At 46.7% G+C, this 20,314-nt stretch overlaps 1 protein-coding gene across 6 annotated transcripts in view; it reads left to right on the top strand.

The window, feature by feature from the left end:
- Positions 1-20,314, top strand: part of RIMKLB (ribosomal modification protein rimK like family member B) — a 93,851-nt gene that overhangs the window by 20,323 nt on the left and 53,214 nt on the right. For all 6 annotated transcript variants that reach the window (XR_011205436.1, XM_069242997.1, XM_069242998.1 and 3 more), the window contains exon 4: positions 18,515-18,601. Coding sequence is in view for 5 of the 6 variants with exons in the window: in XM_069242997.1 (XP_069099098.1) it covers positions 18,515-18,601 (87 nt within the window). In the remaining variant the exon portion in view is untranslated. The remainder of the gene's footprint in view (positions 1-18,514; positions 18,602-20,314) is intronic.

Raw genomic sequence — 20,314 nt, 5'->3', positions numbered from 1 at the left:
CGCTGTAACAAAAGGGGTGAGCCTTTGAGGCTCACCGCCAGGTGATACAGTTCCTGCAGGGGGAGAGAGATGAGAAGCACCTCAACCCAGTACAGGCTTTGTTCCTGGCCACAGTGACAAAGGCACTCCCCATGTGGCCAGCAACATGTCTGGTGTGTGGCAGGAACTGGTCAGCCTACACTCTAAGTCGGGCATATCTAAGATGCCCTCTGGGTGTATTTTACAATAAATTGCCCGCTGGCATCAGTGTGCATTGTGCTGAGAAGTTTGATACCAAACTTCCCAGTTTTCAGTGTAGCCTTTATGGAACTGTTGAGTTCGTGTTTGACAAACTCCCAGACCATATATACTCGTATGGCTACCCTGCACTTAGTGTCTAAGCAAAACCTTAGACATTGTAGGGGCATAGTGCTCATGCACATATGCCCTCACATGTGGTATAGTGCACCCTGCCTTAGGGCTGTAAGGCCTGCTAGAGAGGTGACTTACCTATGCCATAGGTAGTGTGAGGTTGGCATGTCACTGAGGGGAGTGCCATGTAGACTTATTTGTTTTCTCCCCACCAGCACACAAGCTGTGAGGCAGTGTGCATGTGCTGAGTGAGGGGTCCCTACGGTGGCATAAACTTACCTCCCCCAGGAACTGTTGATTTTTGCACTGTGCCGACTTTAAAAATAGCTTATTGCCATTCTAACCTAAAATGTGTGTACTACTGTTTTAAATCAAAGTTCTATACTTGTGTGAAGTCCCTTGCATTTTATGTACTTATCTCAAATCTTGACTTGTGGTTCTAAAATAAATGAAGAAAATAGATTTTTCTGTATAAAACCTATTGACCTAGAGTTAAGTCTTACAGGGTGTGTTCCTCATTTGTCTGTGTGCGCAAGAAATGCTTAACACTACCCTCTAAGCCTACTGCTCGACCACACTACCACAAAATAGAGCATTGGTATCATCTAATTTTGCCACTATCAACCTCTAAGCGGAACCCTTGGACTCTGTGCACACACTCTGTTTGAGATAGTATATACAGAGCAAACTTCCTATGGTAGGGGAAAAGCTCCCACTTGTAAAAGGGGTAGGTCTGGAGAAATGCAGTGTTCGATGGCATCTGTCGCTGTAGATACGCATGTTTTGCAATAGCTCGCCATCTGGTGTTGGGCCGGAGTGTTACAAGTTGTTTTTCTTCGAAGAAGTCTTTCGAGTCACGGGACCGAGTGACTCCTCCTTTTGTCTCCATTGCGCATGGGCGTCGACTCCATCTTCGATTGTTTTTTTTTCCGCCATCGGGTTCGGACGTGTTCCTGTCGCTCCGAGTTTCGGAACGGAAAATTAGCTAATTTCGGAAGATTTTCGTCGGTATTGTTGCGTTCGGGATCGGCGTATTTAGATTCAACACCGCATCGAAGATCGAAGAGCTCCGGTGCCCTTCGGGGTAGTTTTTCGATCCCCCGTCGGGGCCTGGTCGGCCCGACCGCGTGCTGAAGAACGCCGATGGAACGGACCCCGTTCCGTTTCTGCCCCAAATGCCACAATAAATACCCCTATACAGACCAACACTTGGTCTGTAACCTGTGCCTGTCACCTGAGCACAGTGAAGACACCTGTGAGGCCTGTCGTGCGTTCCGGTCCCGAAAGACACTCCGAGACCGTCGAGCCAGAAGACTTCAGATGGCGTCCGCGCCGACAGCCCACCGAGAGTTCGAGGAGCAGGAAGAGGAAGGTACCTTCTCGATCCAAGAATCGGACTCCGAAGGATTCGACGATACTCAAACCGTGAGTAAGACGTCAAAAACCACACAGAGGAAAATTTACAAGGCCCAGGGGACGCCACTGCCATCAGGCCATGGCTCCACCCATAATTTCGGTGACCGACCGTCGGCAACGAAAAAGGCCCAAACAGTGCCGAGATCGTCCGACTCCGGTCGAGACACTGGCACGCAGCCTTCTCGGGACCGAGAAAGTGCTGGAGACAAGCCTCGACACCGAGATGCCGGTGTGGACACGGCTCGACGCCGAGACAGCGGCACCGAAGATCGACGCCGAGAGGTTTCGGCCCCGAAAAAGAAAAAAGTCACCTCGGAGCCGAAAAAAACACGCAGACAAGGTTTCGGTGCCGAAACAAACTGCAAGCGACCCAGCTTCAGGCTCTTAGACAGAAGAGCACTCGCTTACCTCCCAAATGCAAAAGCATAGGTTTGAGGACGTATTGTGGCACTGGGTCTTGGAAAGGCCGCCCTTTGTTTAAATTTATGTTGTTCCACCACAGAAGCGAGAGGTAAGTTTGGCGGTCTATTAACACCAGATCTAGAAGGTGACCCTGTGCTTGTGACCATTGTGATGCTAGGCACTGTTGTAAGGGCCTCATGTGCAGTCTTGCGTTTGGGACAATGGCTATGCATGAAGACATCATGCCTAGTCTATAGGAGTTGTAGTACCATCTTTGCGTGTATTCTTTGTGTTGGATACATGCGTTGTATGATGGTGTTGAAATTTCGAATTCTTTGTGGACTTGGAGTGGCTACTCCTTTTGATGTGTCTATTATGGCTCCTAGGTATTGTTGTACCTTGCGCCGCAGGATTTTGTGAAATTGACGGTGAACCCTAGTTTGAAGAGGGTTTGTATGATATGATTTGTGTGATTTGAGCACTGTATTAACGAATGGGCCTTGATTAGCCAGTCGTCTAGATATGGGGACACATGTATTTGCTGCCTTCTTATGTGTGCAGCGACTACCGCTAGACACTTGGTAAAGACTCTTGGTGCGGTAGTTAATCCGAAAGGCAGTACCTTGAATTGGTAATGTATTCCCTTGAATACAAACCTTAGGTATTTCCTGTGCGATGGGTGTATTGGTATATGGAAATAAGCATCCTTGAGGTCTAAAGTTGCCATGTAGTCGTGTAGTTTTAGCAATGGCAATACTTCTTGTAGTGTGACCATGTGAAAGTGGTCTGATTTGATGAAAGTGTTCACTACTCTGAGGTCTAGGATTGGTCTCAGCGTTTTGTCCTTTGGTATCAGAAAGTACAGTGAGTAAACTCCTGTGTTTATTTGTGTGTTTGGCACTAATTCGATTGCATTCTTTTGCAATAGTGCCTGCACTTCTATCTCCAGGAGATTGGAATGGTGTGTTGTCAAATTTTGTGCTTTTGGTGGTATGTTTGGAGGGAATTGTAGAAATTCTATGCAATAACCATGTTGGATAATTGCTAGAACCCAAGTGTCTGTAGTGATTTCCTCCCATGCTTTGTAATAATGACTTATTCTTCCCCCCACTGGTGTTGTGTGGAGGGGGTGAGTGACATGTGAGTCACTGTTTAGTAGTAGGGGTTTTGGGGCTCTGAAATCTTCTCTATTTCTAGGGAATTGCCCTCCTCTATATTGTCCCCGAAAACCTCCTCTATACTGTCCCTGGTAACTGGACGGTGTTGCTTGTGAGGTGCTGGCTTGTGTGCTCTGACCCCGAAACCCCCCTCGAAAGGGTGTTTTACGGAATGTGCTGTAATTCCCTCTGCTCTGCGGGGAGTAGAGTGCGCCCATGGCTTTGGCAGTGTCCGTATCTTTTTTGAGTTTCTCAATCGCTGTGTCCACTTCTGGACCGAACAGTTCTTTTTCATTAAAAGGCATATTGAGAACTGCTTGTTGAATCTCTGGTTTAAATCCAGACGTTCGGAGCCATGCATGCCTTCTGATAGTTACAGATGTATTAATTGTCCGTGCAGCTGTATCTGCAGCGTCCATGGAGGAGCGGATCTGGTTGTTGGAAATGGTCTGTCCCTCCTCAACCACTTGTTTTGCCCTATTTTGTAAGTCCTTGGGCAGATGTTCAATGAGATGTTGCATCTCGTCCCAGTGGGCTCTGTCATAGCGCGCAAGTAGTGCCTGGGAGTTCGCAATGCGCCACTGGTTTGCAGCTTGTGCTGCGACTCTTACCAGCTGCATCGAACTTGCGGCTTTCTTTATCTGGGGGTGGTGCATCTCCAGATGTGTGAGTTGGCCCTTTTCCTAGCTGCTCCTACAACGACAGAGTCTGGTGGCAGCTGTGTAGTGATGAAAACCGGGTCTGTAGGAGGCGCCTTATACTTTTTTTCCCACCCTTGGTGTGATTGCCCTACTTTTGACCGGCTCCTTAAAGATTTCTTTCGCGTGCCGGAGCATACCAGGGAGCATAGGCAGGCTTTGGTATGAGCTGTGGGTGGAGGAGAGTGTTGAATAAAAAATCATCCTCGACCTGTTCTGAGTGGAGGCTTACGTTGTGAAATTGTGCTGCTCTAGCCACCACTTGAGAATACGCGGTGCTGTCTTCTGGTGGAGATGGCTTCGTAGGGTATGCCTCCGGACTGTTATCTGACACTGGGGCGTCGTATAGGTCCCATGCGTCTTGATCTTGGTCACCCTGGCTTATGGTGGTGTGAGCTGGGGAGTGTGATGGAGTTCGTGCTGGTGAGACGTTAAGCACGGGCGGAGGAGAGGGTGGTGGGGTAACTCTTTTGGGGAGATAACTGCTTACTAGTCTATGCAAAACATGCGTATCTACAGCGACAGATGCCATTGAACTGAAAATGTCACTTACCCAGTGTACATCTGTTCGTGGCATCAGTCGCAGTAGATTCGCATGTGCCCACCCGCCTCCCCGGGAGCCTGTAGCAGTTTGGAAGTTACCTTCAATTATTTATATATGTATCATCTCAACCTTAAATAGGTGCATACTTAGTCACTCCATTGCATGGGCACTATTACTACAATTCAACTCCTACCTCACCCTCTGCGGGGAAAAACAATCGAAGATGGAGTCGACGCCCATGCGCAATGGAGACAAAAGGAGGAGTCACTCGGTCCCGTGACTCGAAAGACATCTTCGAAGAAAAACAACTTGTAACACTCCGGCCCAACACCAGATGGCGAGCTATTGCAAAACATGCGAATCTACTGCGACTGATGCCACGAACAGATGTACACTGGGTAAGTGACATTTTCATTCCTCAACTTTCCTGACAGGGAAAATAAACTGCTTCATGGTTCTACTTCTCATTTGCATCTCCAGCATCAGCAATTTCAACAGGAGATTTTGGTTTTGGAAGAAAGGATCAACGATCCTATGCCACAGCAGGGATAGCCGCCTTTCTGGTCGATGACTGCCCCCCCCCTATACTGTTAACTCTGGTAGGGGAAGCGTAGTCAAACATCTGAAAGTGGTAAAATTTGAGTGAGTTGGGCACTCTGTTCTGAAGATGGACAATGCTCTAAGATTCTAGTGTTTTTTTCCAGTAGTTGATTCAGTAAGAACTAACATACTACTGGAAGATCTCTGAAGCCAAAGAAGCCCAAATATACACAATAATAAAGGCATATGCTCAATTGGGTACATACTTGGGTAAAATGTGCATAGATGCAATCAGATATATGCTGAATTTCACTGTCCACACGAGCATAGGAGTGATTTAGGCAAGGTGTATTCCTAACAACCTTGATATCTCCTTCATAACTTCTCCATCTTTTGTCTAACTCTTCCCCCAAAACTGAAGTTGTTTTTCCCCAATTGGCAAAGCCTTTAGCACCCGTTAAGTCCCTAGTAAATGGTACCCCTGGTACCCAGGGCCTGGTGCACTAAGAAGGTTCCAAAAGGGCTGTAGCAAAAATTGTCACCCTAAAGGACATCTCATGAAGTAGGCTGCCATTGCAGGCAGTGTTTTGGTGCAGACAAATTTGAAAACACAACATGGCACACAGCCTGTTTGCCATGTCCTCTAAACACTGCATGCAATGCATGTATGTCCTCTCTAGTTGGCCTCGCAGCCCTATGGCAGGGTGCATTATTATTTTACATGTGAGGGCAGCTATGTCTCTGCTATTATTTTTTCTTCTTCAGACTGTCTGCGAATCGACCCATAATCGGGGCATAGCTGCCCTCACATGTAATATGCACCCTGCCCTTAGGGAAGACATTTTAAATGCATGTTCTGGTCACTAAAAGTTCCCCAGCTAAGATGGCTTATCTGTATATAGGGATGTTTGGTATCGAACATCTCAGATTAGTAAACCCTCACTGGTGCCACGGAGGGATCTATTAACTGCTCCCAGAGGGCTACTTAGAGCCGCCCGACCTGCCCTAAGGGCTGCTTACAAGATAACTGGGGCACTTTGGCAGGAGGACCTGTGTCCTAAAGTCCCTCAAGTGGGGCTTCCTCCTGATCCCTTTTCAGCTCTGGGGGAGCTGGTTTTCTGGTCACTGGTCAGCTGACCAGTACCCCAGGGTATTGGTATGATCTGGCCACCAGGGGGTGCTGTGCCGCCAAGCATGACCCACTGGGGAGGGGGGGGGGGGGTGTCGCCCTAAAGGTGTTCAGCCTACTGGCTACTACCTGCACTCCCTGTAACATCCCTAAATTAAGTATTTAGGTGGTACCCATGAACCCTAGAACGCCGATCCTGACAGCCTAAGAAGAAAAGGACACAAAGGAGTCGCACCTGCAGAAGAGGAAAATAAGCAGCGGGCTTCGTACCAACCCTGCCTGCTGACCTTCACGAACTCTGCCCAGAAAGACAACTTGTCCTTCACCTGAGCCTCCAAGAAACTCAGGAGAACTGCCTGCCTTTTATAAAGACTAGACTCCCGTGAGCAGCTGATCTGCTTTGCAGCAAAATCTCAAGACTGCTGCCTCCAGAACAGCAAAGACCAAACACCGAAGTGACCTCTGCACCAAACTTCTGCGACCAGAGGTGAAGCCAACCAACAGTGCCAGCAAGGTTCCCCAGCTGTCTAGAGTCTGAGTCCACTCCACTCTGGGACTATGCCAAGTTGCCTGCAGCCTTGTGGGGAGAGACCTGACCCCTCCAGCAACCACTACACCTGTTGCCCCATAACCAATCTGAGGTACTGGTGCCAAGCTCCCCTGAGCTCAAGTCCACTTTGGCTTCACCCTTGCTGGTCCCCGGGACTATGCCTGCAGCCTCAACATGCAGGACCCCCAGACTGCGAGTGTTTCTGGATAAAGAAAGCCGGAGGACAGCCCTGCATCTGCCACCCATGGTCCTTGGAGAAAAGGACCAAAAATTAATCTACTCTCCCCCCCACCCCCCCCCCCCCCCCCCCCACCCCCCCAGCACCCAAATTCTACAACCTACCTGCTTGTTGTCCCAACTGGTTTCCTAACCAGTGCCTGCACCCTGTCTTCACGAGGGGCATTCCCATTAAAAACCATTAGGTACCTGATGCCTTGCTGCACCTGGTCACCTCAGTGTTGCCAGAGTGTCCTTCTGGAGGGGCTCCGTCGTTCACTGTTTTTTCCTGAACATTGTTTTCCTCCATTGATTAACATTCAAGAATCCTGAAATTGCACTGTTTTTTAAACTAGGTAGTATAAATGCTTGAAAACGTATTTACTTTGTAGCAAAGTTCTTGGGTTTAAAGTGTGTATGTATATATGTATGAATGTATAGGTGTGTGTGTGCCCACAACCCTGCTGTCAATAGAAAGCTCAGTTGGGATTTTAAAAGGAAGCTGCCAGTGGAAAGCTCTGTAGCAGGACCAATTCTCCCGCAGCAGGTATAGGAGCACACTATGAATTAATGTGATCGTTATCCATACCCCTATGAGTCTACCATGTTTAGCCCACAAACGTGCTGTGTTGGAGAGGGAGGTCGGTTCCTTGTGGATTTTAATCCACCTGTTGGATTGCCCTCAGACGTAAACCTACTGAGTCAAAACAATATTGAGGTATTGAATACCTTCCACTCGGCCTTTGTGTTAGTATGTGCTCCCAATTAAAGTACCAAACAGATTGCCTAGTATTGTCGAGTTGCTTAGAGCAGTGCATATTGGAATTCTGGTGTTGAAACATACTAGCATTGGTGCAGCGTGTTGTGGCAGTTAATTACAAAGGCTTTGAACAATATGGGAACAGTTAGTAGATCACCTCTCTAGGGGTATTCTTAGATTTCTAGTACAACTTAACTGTGGACCCTAAAAGTTTTTTTATTTTTTTATAAAAAGGATTGCCAATGGAGCAAGCTACAATAAAATACTTTGGTCGTGCTTCAGTGCTAAATTATTGGATCAAAATACTAGGCTTTAACCTTAAGCTTTTTAAGGTGAATTGGTTGAGTGAGGGGGAGGACATTGAGATGTAGCAAAGTACTGCTTGTACTGGAATGTCCATAGCTAAACAAGCCACTTTAAAAAGCATGACTATATTGTAATGATTTAAGTTACTCAATCACACAAACAGAGGATTTATTAGTAATCAAAGGTTCTCTGTTATTGGATCTTTGTTAGATTAACATGCTTGACTCATTCCCATTGCGGGAGTCCCACCCTTTAGAACCCTGCACCCACATAATCTAGTCTGTTTTCTACAGCATGTCGTATGAGGGGAGTCTAGCTGAGTGAGCTCTGCTGTTTTTCTTCATTCCAACTTTAAAACGCTTGAAAATATCTGATACTTAAAAGAAAGGACTCTTTAGATCCTACTAATCTTGTGGGGAAACTGACTGCATGTGGATGACCCACATTAGGGCCTTCGACTGTCTTTATCCTCTTCAGAAAGTGATGGTCTGCAAGATATGTTGCAGCTTTTCGTCAACGACTTTGAGCAACAGAGGCAAGACTTTGACTCAAAAAAGGCCAAGTCACAGAAATACATCTTCCGGTGAAGAATGACACCGCTGAGTCTCGCAATAGGGAAAGGTCCCATGACCAAGGGACCTCTAAGGAAGGCCCAAAAGACTTCCCATCAAGAGTCAAAGATATTCAGGGAAGAAGTCCAATCTCAAACTACTTCCTCAGAACCTAGTACACTAACAAATAAGACCTCAGACCATTCGCATACTTCATAAGAACTGTCTGAGGCCAAAGATCCATAAAGAGATGATTGACAACTACAGTAACTGTTACCACAGTCTTGTTAACAAAACAATCAACTATGATTTGAGCCGTAGATGCTTGATTCACATCCAAGATTTACTAGCAGATAAAGATTCTGATGAGTCAATGGGACTGCCGTAGACCATACCTACATTCCCTCGTCAACTGTTAAAGTTATAAAAGCCTCAAGGCTCCTCCACAGCTAAGTTTTGCCGTACCCTCCTAGCCACCTATTTGATTTGGAAGTTTCAGAGGATGACTATTTGGCCCAGCACATAGTCCGTCTGAGCTCCTGGTGTAATCAGGATGAGGAGGAAGAACCATATGGCCACTATTATATTCCGCATGCAAAATTCTCCCATTCTGCCTTAAGTCAGCTCTCCGCACTTTCAGCAAATGCCTGGTCCCTGTTGCAGCAGTCCTTTGGAAATAATTACCAGGTATTCCCCCTAACTGAACAACTGGCTGCTAAAAGCACAAACACCTTTGCAGTCATCCAAAGCAACTCAAGCCTTTATAGCAGTGCTTCACAATATACCATCAGAAGTAGTCTACTGTTCCACAAAGATACTGTTTCTTGGCTCTCCCCCGATACCATACAAGATAAGGCTTTTCTTTCTATGGAAGACTGGCTCATCTGGCCCTCAGGCTATTTTTCTCATCCTTCAAGCTCTTAATTTATGTACAAGGATCTCCAGAGCTGGTACGTATATCCAATATTACCAGCATCCATTATATAAACAAGCAAGGAGGTAAAAGGTTGCTGGCTCTCAGCCAGGAGTTGTCACTGGCTGACAACACACATTAGTCTAAAGCATGGGTACTCAAACTTTTTCTCGGGGGCCAAAATTACAGTATGGTTTGCGGCCGAGGGCCGCACTGAAGTGACAGCGGGGGGTGGGGGGGGCTTAGAGGGGGCGGGGCTTAGAGGGGGACAACCACCCCGCCCCCTTTTTCAAAACATTGTAACACACACAGCGCCATCTGCTCCCACCCCTACCTCAGCAACACACAGCGCCATCAGCACTCTCCCCTACCCCAGTAACACACAGCGCCATCAGCACTCTTCCCCTACCCCAGTAACACACACAGCGCCATCTGCACACAGCGCCATCTGCTCTCACCCCCACCCCAGTAACACACACAGCGCCAGCTGCACTCTCCCCTACCCCAGTAACACACAGCACCATCAGCACTCACCCCTACCCCAGTAACACACACAGCGCCATCTGCACACAGCGCCATCTGCTCTCACCCCTACCCCAGCAACACACAGCGCCATCTGCACACAGCGCCATCAGCACTCTCCCCTACCCCAGTAACACACAGCGCCATCAGCACTCTCCCCTACCCCAGTAACACACAGCGCCATCAGCACTCTCCCCTACCCCAGTAACACACAGCGCCATCAGCACTCTCCCCTACCCCAGTAACACACAGCGCCATCAGCACTCTCCCCTACCCCAGTAACACACAGCGCCATCAGCACTCTCCCCTACCCCAGTAACACACAGCGCCATCAGCACTCACCCCTACCCCAGTAACACACACAGCGCCATCTGCACACAGCGCCATCTGCACACAGCGCCATCTGCTCTCACCCCTACCCCAGTAACGCGCGCACACAGCGCACACACACGGCGCCATCTGCTCTCATCCCTACCCCAGTAACGCGCACTACATTAAAAACAAATAAATAACCAAAGAGCCTTACCTGACTCAAAGCACTGTAAAGATGCCACAAATGTAGAACGGCAGGCAGGCGGGCAGCAGACGTGGAGCCGGTGACAGGAAGCAGACGACAAAGCCCCGTAAAAGTTAGCTGCAAGCGCTGACTTTTATGGGGCTTTGGCTTCCAGGATCGTCACGGTAACGCCATAAACAATGGCCGCCTTACGTAAACATAGAGGAGGGCTGCGGGAGCATGCGCAAAGAAGCCACTGTTGCGCATGCTCCCGCGGCCCTCTTCTATGTTTACATACTGTGGCCATTATCATATGGCGTTTGTTGTGCGTCACGCGGGCCGCCAAGGTGGGGCCGCTGGTGGCCCGCGGGCCGTACTTTGAGTAACGTCGGTCTAAAGGCTAAGTGTGTAGCAGGCGCAATTAACACTTTAGAGGACACTCAGCAGACCCCCAGAGAGCTGCCACTAATGGGAACTGAACCAGAAGGAACAAGACAATTATAAACTTTGGGGAAAAACCAGAACTAGACCTCTTCGCCATGAACGAAGGCACCAAATGCTACTTCTATGCCAGTTGAAACCCACTCTCAGTACCGTGGCTGAATGCCTTTTTGATTAGATGGTCCGGGATATATGCGTACACTTTCCCCTTGTCCCAATGATACCAAGAGTTCTCAGCAAGAGGAAGGTGGAGTGGTGCTGCTTGATCCTGATAGCTCCCATGTGGCCCAGTCAATACTGGTTCACAGCTCCTTTAGGCGTTCAAGCCTTGTGGTCCTTAAGCCAATTGAACTCTTCTAACGATGAAACAGGGTCAAGTTCTACACTCTGATCCAGGCTCCCCAATTAAATGCATGGCTTCTGAATTCCAGATTGTGAATATTTTCCAAGAATGCAAAGCTATCCTTGCATGGGCAGAATAAACCAAAACTCAGCAGCTTGAATGGAAGATTCTGCTCATGGTGTCAACCATCTAATCTGCATCCACTGGAAGCATCACCAGAACAAATCTTAATTATTCCGACTGGTTCAGGTTTGGGGCGTGTCTATTAAGGTACACCTTGCAGTAATATCTAGATGTCCCTCACAACTTCACTATGCTCCACAAAGAAAATCAAGCAATTCGTGAAAGGACCGAGTTTTTCCTACTGTCCAAGCTCCTTCACCAGAATGGTGCCTTAACATTCTCTCCCAACTCTTCAAACTATTCACAAAGCGGTTTTAAAATTCCTTATTTAGAATGTAACTATGCCATTGGCGCTAACATTCGCTAGTTGAGTGAGCGAGATGCAAGTGATCATGACACAGGAGCCTTTTTTCTAGAACTGAGCAACTTTTTGGTTGCGTATAGACAGTCTAGACAAGGCACATCGGTTGCAAAGGCGACATTGCAAGGTGGATCTCTGCCACTTCAAGGCAGACAACCCACTTTCCACAAAGGCACACTTCACAAGGGCAGTTTCATCACCAGCTGCCCTGTACGCAGGTGGTGTTGGGGTGGGTAGGGGGCTGGGTAGAGATGTTGTTCTGCAGTGTGGATTGCGTCCACACTTTCACTCAGCACTGTTGCCTGGGTTTGGCACACATTTTTATATTAACACATTCAAATGTGGATTACTTTGGACCCACCATCTGCCAGAGTGAAAATGTCAGCGTGGAACTGCAATACCTGCTTGCTATTCTGGTTCTAGCATGTGACTATGAAAAATCCAATACTGTGGAAGAAAATGAGTTACCGCTTAACTACTGTTTTCCTGTATTGGTATATTGGATTCACATGCATCCCACCCTCCTCCTATTATGTCATTTTAGTTATCTCACTTGTGCTAGAAAATCTGAGACTAGAGCTTCTATGGTGAGGGTTCTAAAAGTTGCTGTTGCCCAATGGGCTGGACTTTGGGTCTTTTCAAGAAATGTGAATAAGCCTTGAAAGTGAATGCACTTTTAACACTTATGTAAAACTTCTGTTCGGTGGCATGTGTAGCTGCAGATGCACATGCTGTGCACAGTCCGCCGTCTGGTGTTGGGCTCAGAGTGTTACAAGTTGTTTTTCTTAGAAGTGTTTTCGAGTCCCGAGACCGAGGGGCTCCTCCCACTTTGGTTCCATTGCGCATGGGCGTCGACTCCATGTAAGATTGTTTTTTTTCCGCCATCGGGTTCGGACGTGTTTCGGGTCGGAAAGTTAGTCAGAATCTCGGAAAAATTTGTCTGTATTGTTTCGTTCGGTATCGGGTTAGTTAGAACAAATCGGCACCGAATCTTGAAGAGCTCCGGTAGCCCTTCGGGGTAATTTCGATCCCCCGTCGGGGCCTGGTCGGCCCGACCGCGTGCGACTTCAAGACTGATGGAACGGACCCCGTTCCGATTCTGTCCTAAATGCCATAATAAATATCCTTATACGGATCAACATTTGGTCTGTAACTTGTGCCTGTCCCCCGAGCACAAGGAGGATACGTGCGAAGCCTGTCGCGCGTTTCGGTCGAGGAAAACGCTCAGAGACCGAAGAGCCAGGAGATTGCAGATGGCGTCCATGCCGACAGGACAACAACGGTTTGAGGAGGAAGAAGAAGAAACTTTCTCCATCCACGAGTCGGATTCCGAAGAACTAGACGCCGAAGAAACGTCAACCGTGAGTAAAACGTCGAAACAAAAAGCTCACGAAAAGACTGACTAAGCCCAGGGGACGCCACCGCCAACAGGCCATGGCTTAACCCGAAAAGTAGGTGACCATCCATCGGCACCGAAAAAGGGCGAGCTGGTGTCGAAGTCATCAGACTCCGGTCGAGATACAGGCACGCAGCAATCTCTGGCCCGAGAGAGTGGCTCAGAAAGGATTCGGCACCGAGACAGCGGCACCGAAGTTGGTCGGCACCGAGAGGCCACGACGCTGAAAAGAAAAAAGATTTTGTCGGAGCCGAAAAAATCAATCGAAACGGTTTCGGTGCCGAAACACCCGGCATCCGAACCAATAATTAGTTCCTACTCAGAGGAACAAGGACTGTCCTCTCAAATGAAAAAACACAGATTTGAAGAGGAATTACAAACAATAGAGCCAGATCACACGCAAAGGCGGCTCTTTATTCAAAAAGATACAGGGAAGATCAGCACTCTTCCCCCAATCAAGATGAAAAGGAAACTTGCCTTCCAACAAGGAGACAAGCAACCACAAGCAAAGGTGGTAAAGAAAGTAACTCCACCTTCTCCACCACCATCAACTCATGCATCACCGGCGCAAACTCCACCATTAACACTCACCAGCTCATACCACAATGAGCCAGGATGATCCAGATGCATGGGACCTCTACGACGCTCCAGTATCGGACAATAGCCCAGAGTCGTACCCAACTAAACCGTCACCACCTGAGGACAATACATCATATGCACAGGTGGTCGCAAGGGCAGCCGAATTCCACAATGTATCACTACATTCAGAACCTATTGAGGATGACTTCCTCTTTAACACTCTGTCCTCCACCCATAGCCATTATCAAAGCTTTCCCATGCTCCCAGGAATGCTAAGGCACTCGAAACAAATATTTCAGGAGCCAGTTAAAGGCAGAGCCATAACTCCAAGGGTGGAGAAAAAATATAAGGCACCACCCACAGACCCTATATTTATTACAACACAACTGACACCGGACTCAGTAGTTGTGGGGGCAGCTCGTAAAAGAGCCAACTTGCATACATCAGGCGACGCACCACCTCCGGACAAGGAGAGCCGCAAATTTGATGCAGCGGGAAAAAGGGTTGCAGCACAAGCAGCAAATCAGTGGCGTATCGCCAACTCGCAAGCACTCTTGGCGAGATACGACAGGGCTCATTGGGATGAAATGCAACATCTCATCGAACACCTACCCAAAGAGTTCCAAAAAAGAGCGCAACAGGTGGTGCAAGAGGGACAAAGTATCTCGAACAATCGGATACGGTCTTCCACGGTCTTCCATGGATGCAGCGGATACAGCTGCAAGGACAAACACTGCAGTCACAATAAGGAGGCACGCATGGCTGCGCACATCTGGGTTCAAACCAGAAATACAACAGGCTGTGCTCATTATGCCGTTTAATGAACAGCAATTGTTTGGGCCGGAGGTGGACACTGCCATTGAAAAACTAAAAAAGGACACTGATACAGCCAAAGCCATGGGCGCACTGTACTCCCCGCAGAGCAGAGGCACATTTCGGAAGACACCTTTTAGGGGAGGGTTTCGAGGTCAACCCACAGAAACCAACACCTCACAAACAAGACCACCTACCTACCAGGGACAATATCAAAGGGGAGGTTTTTGGGGACAATACAGAGGAGGCCAATTCCCAAGAAATCGGGGAAAATTTCAAGGTCCCAAAACCCCTCAAAATAAACAGTGACTCACAAGTCACACAACCCCTTCACACAACACCAGTGGGGGGAAGACTAAGCCTGTTCTACAGATCTTGGGAGGACATAACAAGACACTTGGGTCTTAGCTATTATCCAACATGGTTATTGCATAGAATTTCTCCAATTCCCTCCAAACGTCCCACCGAAAACACACAATATGTCAAAACAGCATATAGATCTTCTAGGACTAGAAGTTCAAGCATTACTGCAAAAGGACGCAATAGAATTAGTACCAAGTCTACAGAAAAACACAGGAGTTTACTCACTGTACTTTCTAATACCAAAAAAGGACAAAACTCTGAGACCAATACTAGATCTCAGAACACTAAATACCTACATCAAATCAGACCACTTTCACATGGTCACATTGCAAGACGTAATCCCACTGCTCAAACAGCAAGACTACATGACAACGTTAGACCTAAAAGATGCGTATTTCCATATACCGATACATCCTTCACACAGGAAATACCTAAGGTTCGTATTCAAAGGAATACATTACCAATTCAAAGTGTTGCCATTCGGAATAACAACCGCGCCAAGAGTCTTTACAAAATGCCTAGCAGTTGTAGTTGCACATATCAGAAGGCAGCAAATACACGTGTTCCCTTACTTAGACGACTGGTTAATCAAAACCAACACGCTAACAAAGTGTTCATATCACACAAAGTATGTCATACAGACCCTTCACAAACTGGGTTTCTCCATCAACTATGCAAAGTCACACCTTTTGCCGTGCCAAACACAGCAATACTTAGGAGCGACAATCAACACAACAGAAGGGATAGCCACTCCAAGTCCACAAAGGGTTCAAACATTTCACAAGGTAATACAGGCCATGTATCCAACACAAGATACAAGCAAAGATGGTATTAAAACTCCTAGGCATGATGTCTTCATGCATAGCCATTGTCCCAAACGCAAGGTTACACATGCGGCCCTTACAACAGTGCCTAGCATCACAATGGTCACATGCACAGGGTCAACTTCTAGATCTGGTGTTGATAGACCGCCAAACATACATCTCGCTTCTATGGTGGAACAGTACAAATTTAAACAAAGGGCGGCTTTTCCAAGACCCAGTGCCACAATACGTCATAACAGATGCTTCCATGACAGGGTGGGGAGCACACCTCAATCAACACAGCATCCAAGGACAATGGGACATACATCAAAGGCAGTTTCACATAAATCACCTAGAACTGTTAGCAGTATTTCTAGCGCTGAAAGCATTTCAGCCCATGATAACCCACAAATACATTCTTGTCAAAACAGACAACATGACCACAATGTATTATTTAAACAAACAGGGGGGGACACACGACACAGTTGTGTCTCCTAACACAAAAAATATGGCATTGGGCGATTCACAACCACATTCGCCTAATAGCACAGTTTATTCCAGGGATCCAAAACCAGCTAGCAGACAATCTCTCGGGATCACCAACAAATCCACGAATGGGAAATTCACCCCCAAATACTGAACACTTACTTTCAAATTTGGGGAACACCCCAAATAGACCTATTTGCAACAAAAAACTCAAAATGCCAAAACTTCGCATCCAGGTACCCACACCACCAATCCCAAGGGAATGCTCTATGGATGAATTGGTCAGGGATATTTGCGTACGCTTTTCCCCATCTCCCTCTCCTTCCATATCTAGTAAACAGATTGAGTCAAAACAAACTCAAACTCATACTAATAGCACCAACATGGGCAAGACAACCTTGGTACACACCACTACTAGACCTGTCAGTAGTACCTCATGTCAAGCTACCCAACAGACCAGATCTGTTAACACAACACAAACAGATCAGGCATCCAAACCCAGCATCGCTGAATCTAGCAATTTGGCTCCTGAAATCCTAGAATTGGGACACTTAGACCTCACACAGGAATGTATGGAGGTCATAAAACAAGCTAGAAGACCTTCCACTAGACACTGCTATGCAAATAAATGGAAAAGATTTGTTTGTTACTGCCAAGTTCAACCATTACACGCATCTCCAAAAGATGTAGTAGGATATTTACTACATTTGCAAAAATCAAATCTAGCTTTTTCTTCCATAAAGATACATCTCACCGCAATATCTGCGTACCTGCAGATTACTCACTCAACTTCACTATTCAGAATACCAGTCATTAAAGCGTTTATGGAAGGCCTAAAGAGAATTATACCACCAAGGACACCACCTGTTCCTTCATGGAACCTCAACATTGTCTTAACAAGACTCATGGGTCCACCTTTCGAGTCCATGCATTCTTGTGAAATGCAATACTTAACGTGGAAAGTTGCATTTCTCATTGCCATCACATCTCTAAGAAGAGTGAGTGAGATTCAGGCATTTACCATACAAGAACCATTTATTCAAATACATAAAAATAAAATAGTTTTAAGAACAAATCCAAAATTCTTACCAAAGGTTGTCTCACCGTTCCACTTAAATCAAACAGTAGAATTACCAGTGTTCTTCCCACAGCCAGATTCCGTAGCTGAAAGAGCACTAGATACATTAGACATCAAAAGAGCACTGATGTACTACATTGACAGAACAAAACTAATTAGAAAGACAAAACAACTATTTATTGCCTTTCAAAAACCTCCTACAGGAAATCCTATTTCAAAACAAGGCATTGCTAGATGGATAGTTAGGTGCATTCAAACCTGCTATCTTAAAGCAAAGAGAGCTGCCTATTACACCAAAGGCACACTCAACCAGAAAGAAAGGTGCTACTATGGCCTTTCTAGGAAATATTCCAATGAACGAAATATGTAAGGCAGCAACCTGGTCTACGCCTCATACATTTACTAAGCACTACTGTGTAGATGTGTTATCTGCACAACAAGCCACAGTAGGTCAAGCTGTACTAAGAACTTTATTTCAAACTACTTCAACTCCTACAGGCTGAACCACCGCTTTTGGGGAGATAACTGCTTACTAGTCTATGCACAGCATGTGTATCTGCAGCTACACATGCCACCGAACGGAAAATGTCACTTACCCAGTGTACATCTGTTCGTGGCATTAGTCGCTGCAGATTCACATGCGCCCACCCGCCTCCCCGGAGCCTGTAGCCGTTTAGAAGTAGATCTTCAACATTTGTACATTTGTAAATATTTTACTTTAACCTTCATTTTGTACATACGTATTCATTCCATTGAATGGGCACTATTACTAGCATACACAACTCCTACCTCACCCTCTGCGGGGAAAACAATCTAACATGGAGTCGATGCCCATGCGCAATGGAACCAAAGTGGGAGGAGCCCCTCTGTCTCGGGACTCAAACACTTCTTCTAAGAAAAACAACTTGTAACACTCCGAGTCCAACACCAGACGGCGGACTGTGCACAGCATGTGAATCTGCAGCGACTAATGCCACGAACAGATGTACACTGGGTAAGTGACATTTTCCATATGCTGCTAGTTAATAACGTGGGACTCCTACTCCCTCATAGGAACAATGATTCTAAGTAAATTTTCCTTTTCTATATGTAGCATTTACATTGCTGGTTTAACAGTTATAATTATAACTGTATGTTGCTGTGTGTATATATGCAAAATAACTGTTTTCTTGTGTAGGTGGCCATGAGAACTTTGCCAAGATGATAAATGAGGCTGAGGTGTTGGAGTTTCCAATGGTTGTAAAGAACACACGAGGGCATAGAGGTATGTATAGCTGAAGTGAATTTTAATTGAAGGGTTAATCAGTTAAAAGAATACTCTTGGCCCCAGCCTTTCTGGGAGTAGCTTATGTAATGTTCTATAGAGGGTGCTCACTGCTATTTGTCCTCGGTTAAAATTTGATTGTGTTTCGGTATTGCAAGGAAAACTGGATACTAGTGAAGTTCTGATGGATATTTCAAACTACAGATTCTTCAGGTAGAATAACCCTGGGAGCTAGACTCTATTCTATAAGATTTGAACAGCATTGTCACAACGTTCGTTAGCTGGTATTGAGTGACTGACTTTGTTCCACCCTGAAAGTGAATATGGAGCCACATATATGCACCACAGTCAGTTACTTTCTTTCTGCACCTTTGTAAGTGAATGTGGAGCACACACCAACTTTACCTAATTGAGTTTTTTTCTCAGTTGTTTTTCCAGTATGCTATGGAACTATGTCCTGCCTTAAACTACAGATTTTAAACCATTTAGGGACTCAGTCACAAGCAGGTGTTTACAGTGACGTATGCCTCTGTTGTTTGGTTTCATGACATAACTCAAAGTACTATGAGGCACATGTCCTTATGATTCTGAAGGTGGTCCAGGAATGTGAAACAAAGCAGCATATTTCCAAACACTAAAGTAATGTGAGTCCTACTCCTGCTTGCAGTTGAATGGGGACCCTTATCCGCAGCAGGTCCTTGCTGCTGCCAAAGTCTTTTGTGAATGCTAGTCGGAGGCCAAGCAGGATTGCTTCAGTGCTTTCTCTCAGCCAGAGAAGTTGCAAGAACTTGCCTGTTCTGCTCCCGTTCCCCCAAGAAGCAGAATGCCACAGATTCTGATGCACCTAGAGGCAAGGAATGTTAAAACAGTGTCACTGTTTTAAAGTGGCCCTATTGTGTATCTTTGGCACTCTCCTGGCTCCCACTGGTGTGCTTTCAGGCCCCAAGGCTGAGGCCTCCAGTCAGCTTACCTCCTGTAGGTTTGACCTCTCAAGTCTGCCTTCTAAACCACTCTTTGGTTCCTCTCTTGTAGCCAGATTGGTCGCTTTTATGTGGATTCCATCCCAGACTCTGCTGGAGGAAGGCCTCCCAATAGTTTAGCCATATTGTCTCAACTCTGACCAAGGTTGCACCTAGAAGTGCTGCCTATGCATTTGGTCCAAGTTCAGTCCTCACCCTTGCCCTCCAACAACTTTTTGGTTGTGACTGTTGTTGATCAGCTTTTTAAAATGACATTGAAGAAGGATTTGGAGGCCACTGGGCTTGGACACTTACCTGGACACTGGGTTGAGTTCTTGCCTTGACGTCCGATGGAAGAGTGCTACCTTGGCTGTGGTGGTAAGTGGTGCAGCAGAGGTGTTAGACTTGCAGCTATCATCTATGGAAGTTGAGGGTTCCATGTTAACAGATGTTTACTACTCATTCAGCTAAGGACTGACACTTATTGGGCTCTGTCTAAGCCTTGTTACTAACCTCTGAACAGGCAATTACCGGGTGCAACGGGCCCGCTCCAGGCAACCTAGACTATTTCTGCAGCATCGCTTACCAGAAAGCCTGGTGGTTCAGGCTTCTACCAGCAAGGTAAACCCTAATTCATTCCCTATGACTCACTTCCTCCCATGAGCAGACTGGGTGGCCTCTTGTGCAAAGAGGCAATTTCCCTGGAGTGTTGTGGCATTTCGCTGGCTGTCAACCACCTTGTGGGATCTTTGAG

Source organism: Pleurodeles waltl, chromosome 7 (assembly GCF_031143425.1).
Source record: "Pleurodeles waltl isolate 20211129_DDA chromosome 7, aPleWal1.hap1.20221129, whole genome shotgun sequence".
Taxonomy (NCBI): domain Eukaryota; kingdom Metazoa; phylum Chordata; class Amphibia; order Caudata; family Salamandridae; genus Pleurodeles; species Pleurodeles waltl.
This window is presented reverse-complemented; position numbering and strand designations above follow the sequence as displayed.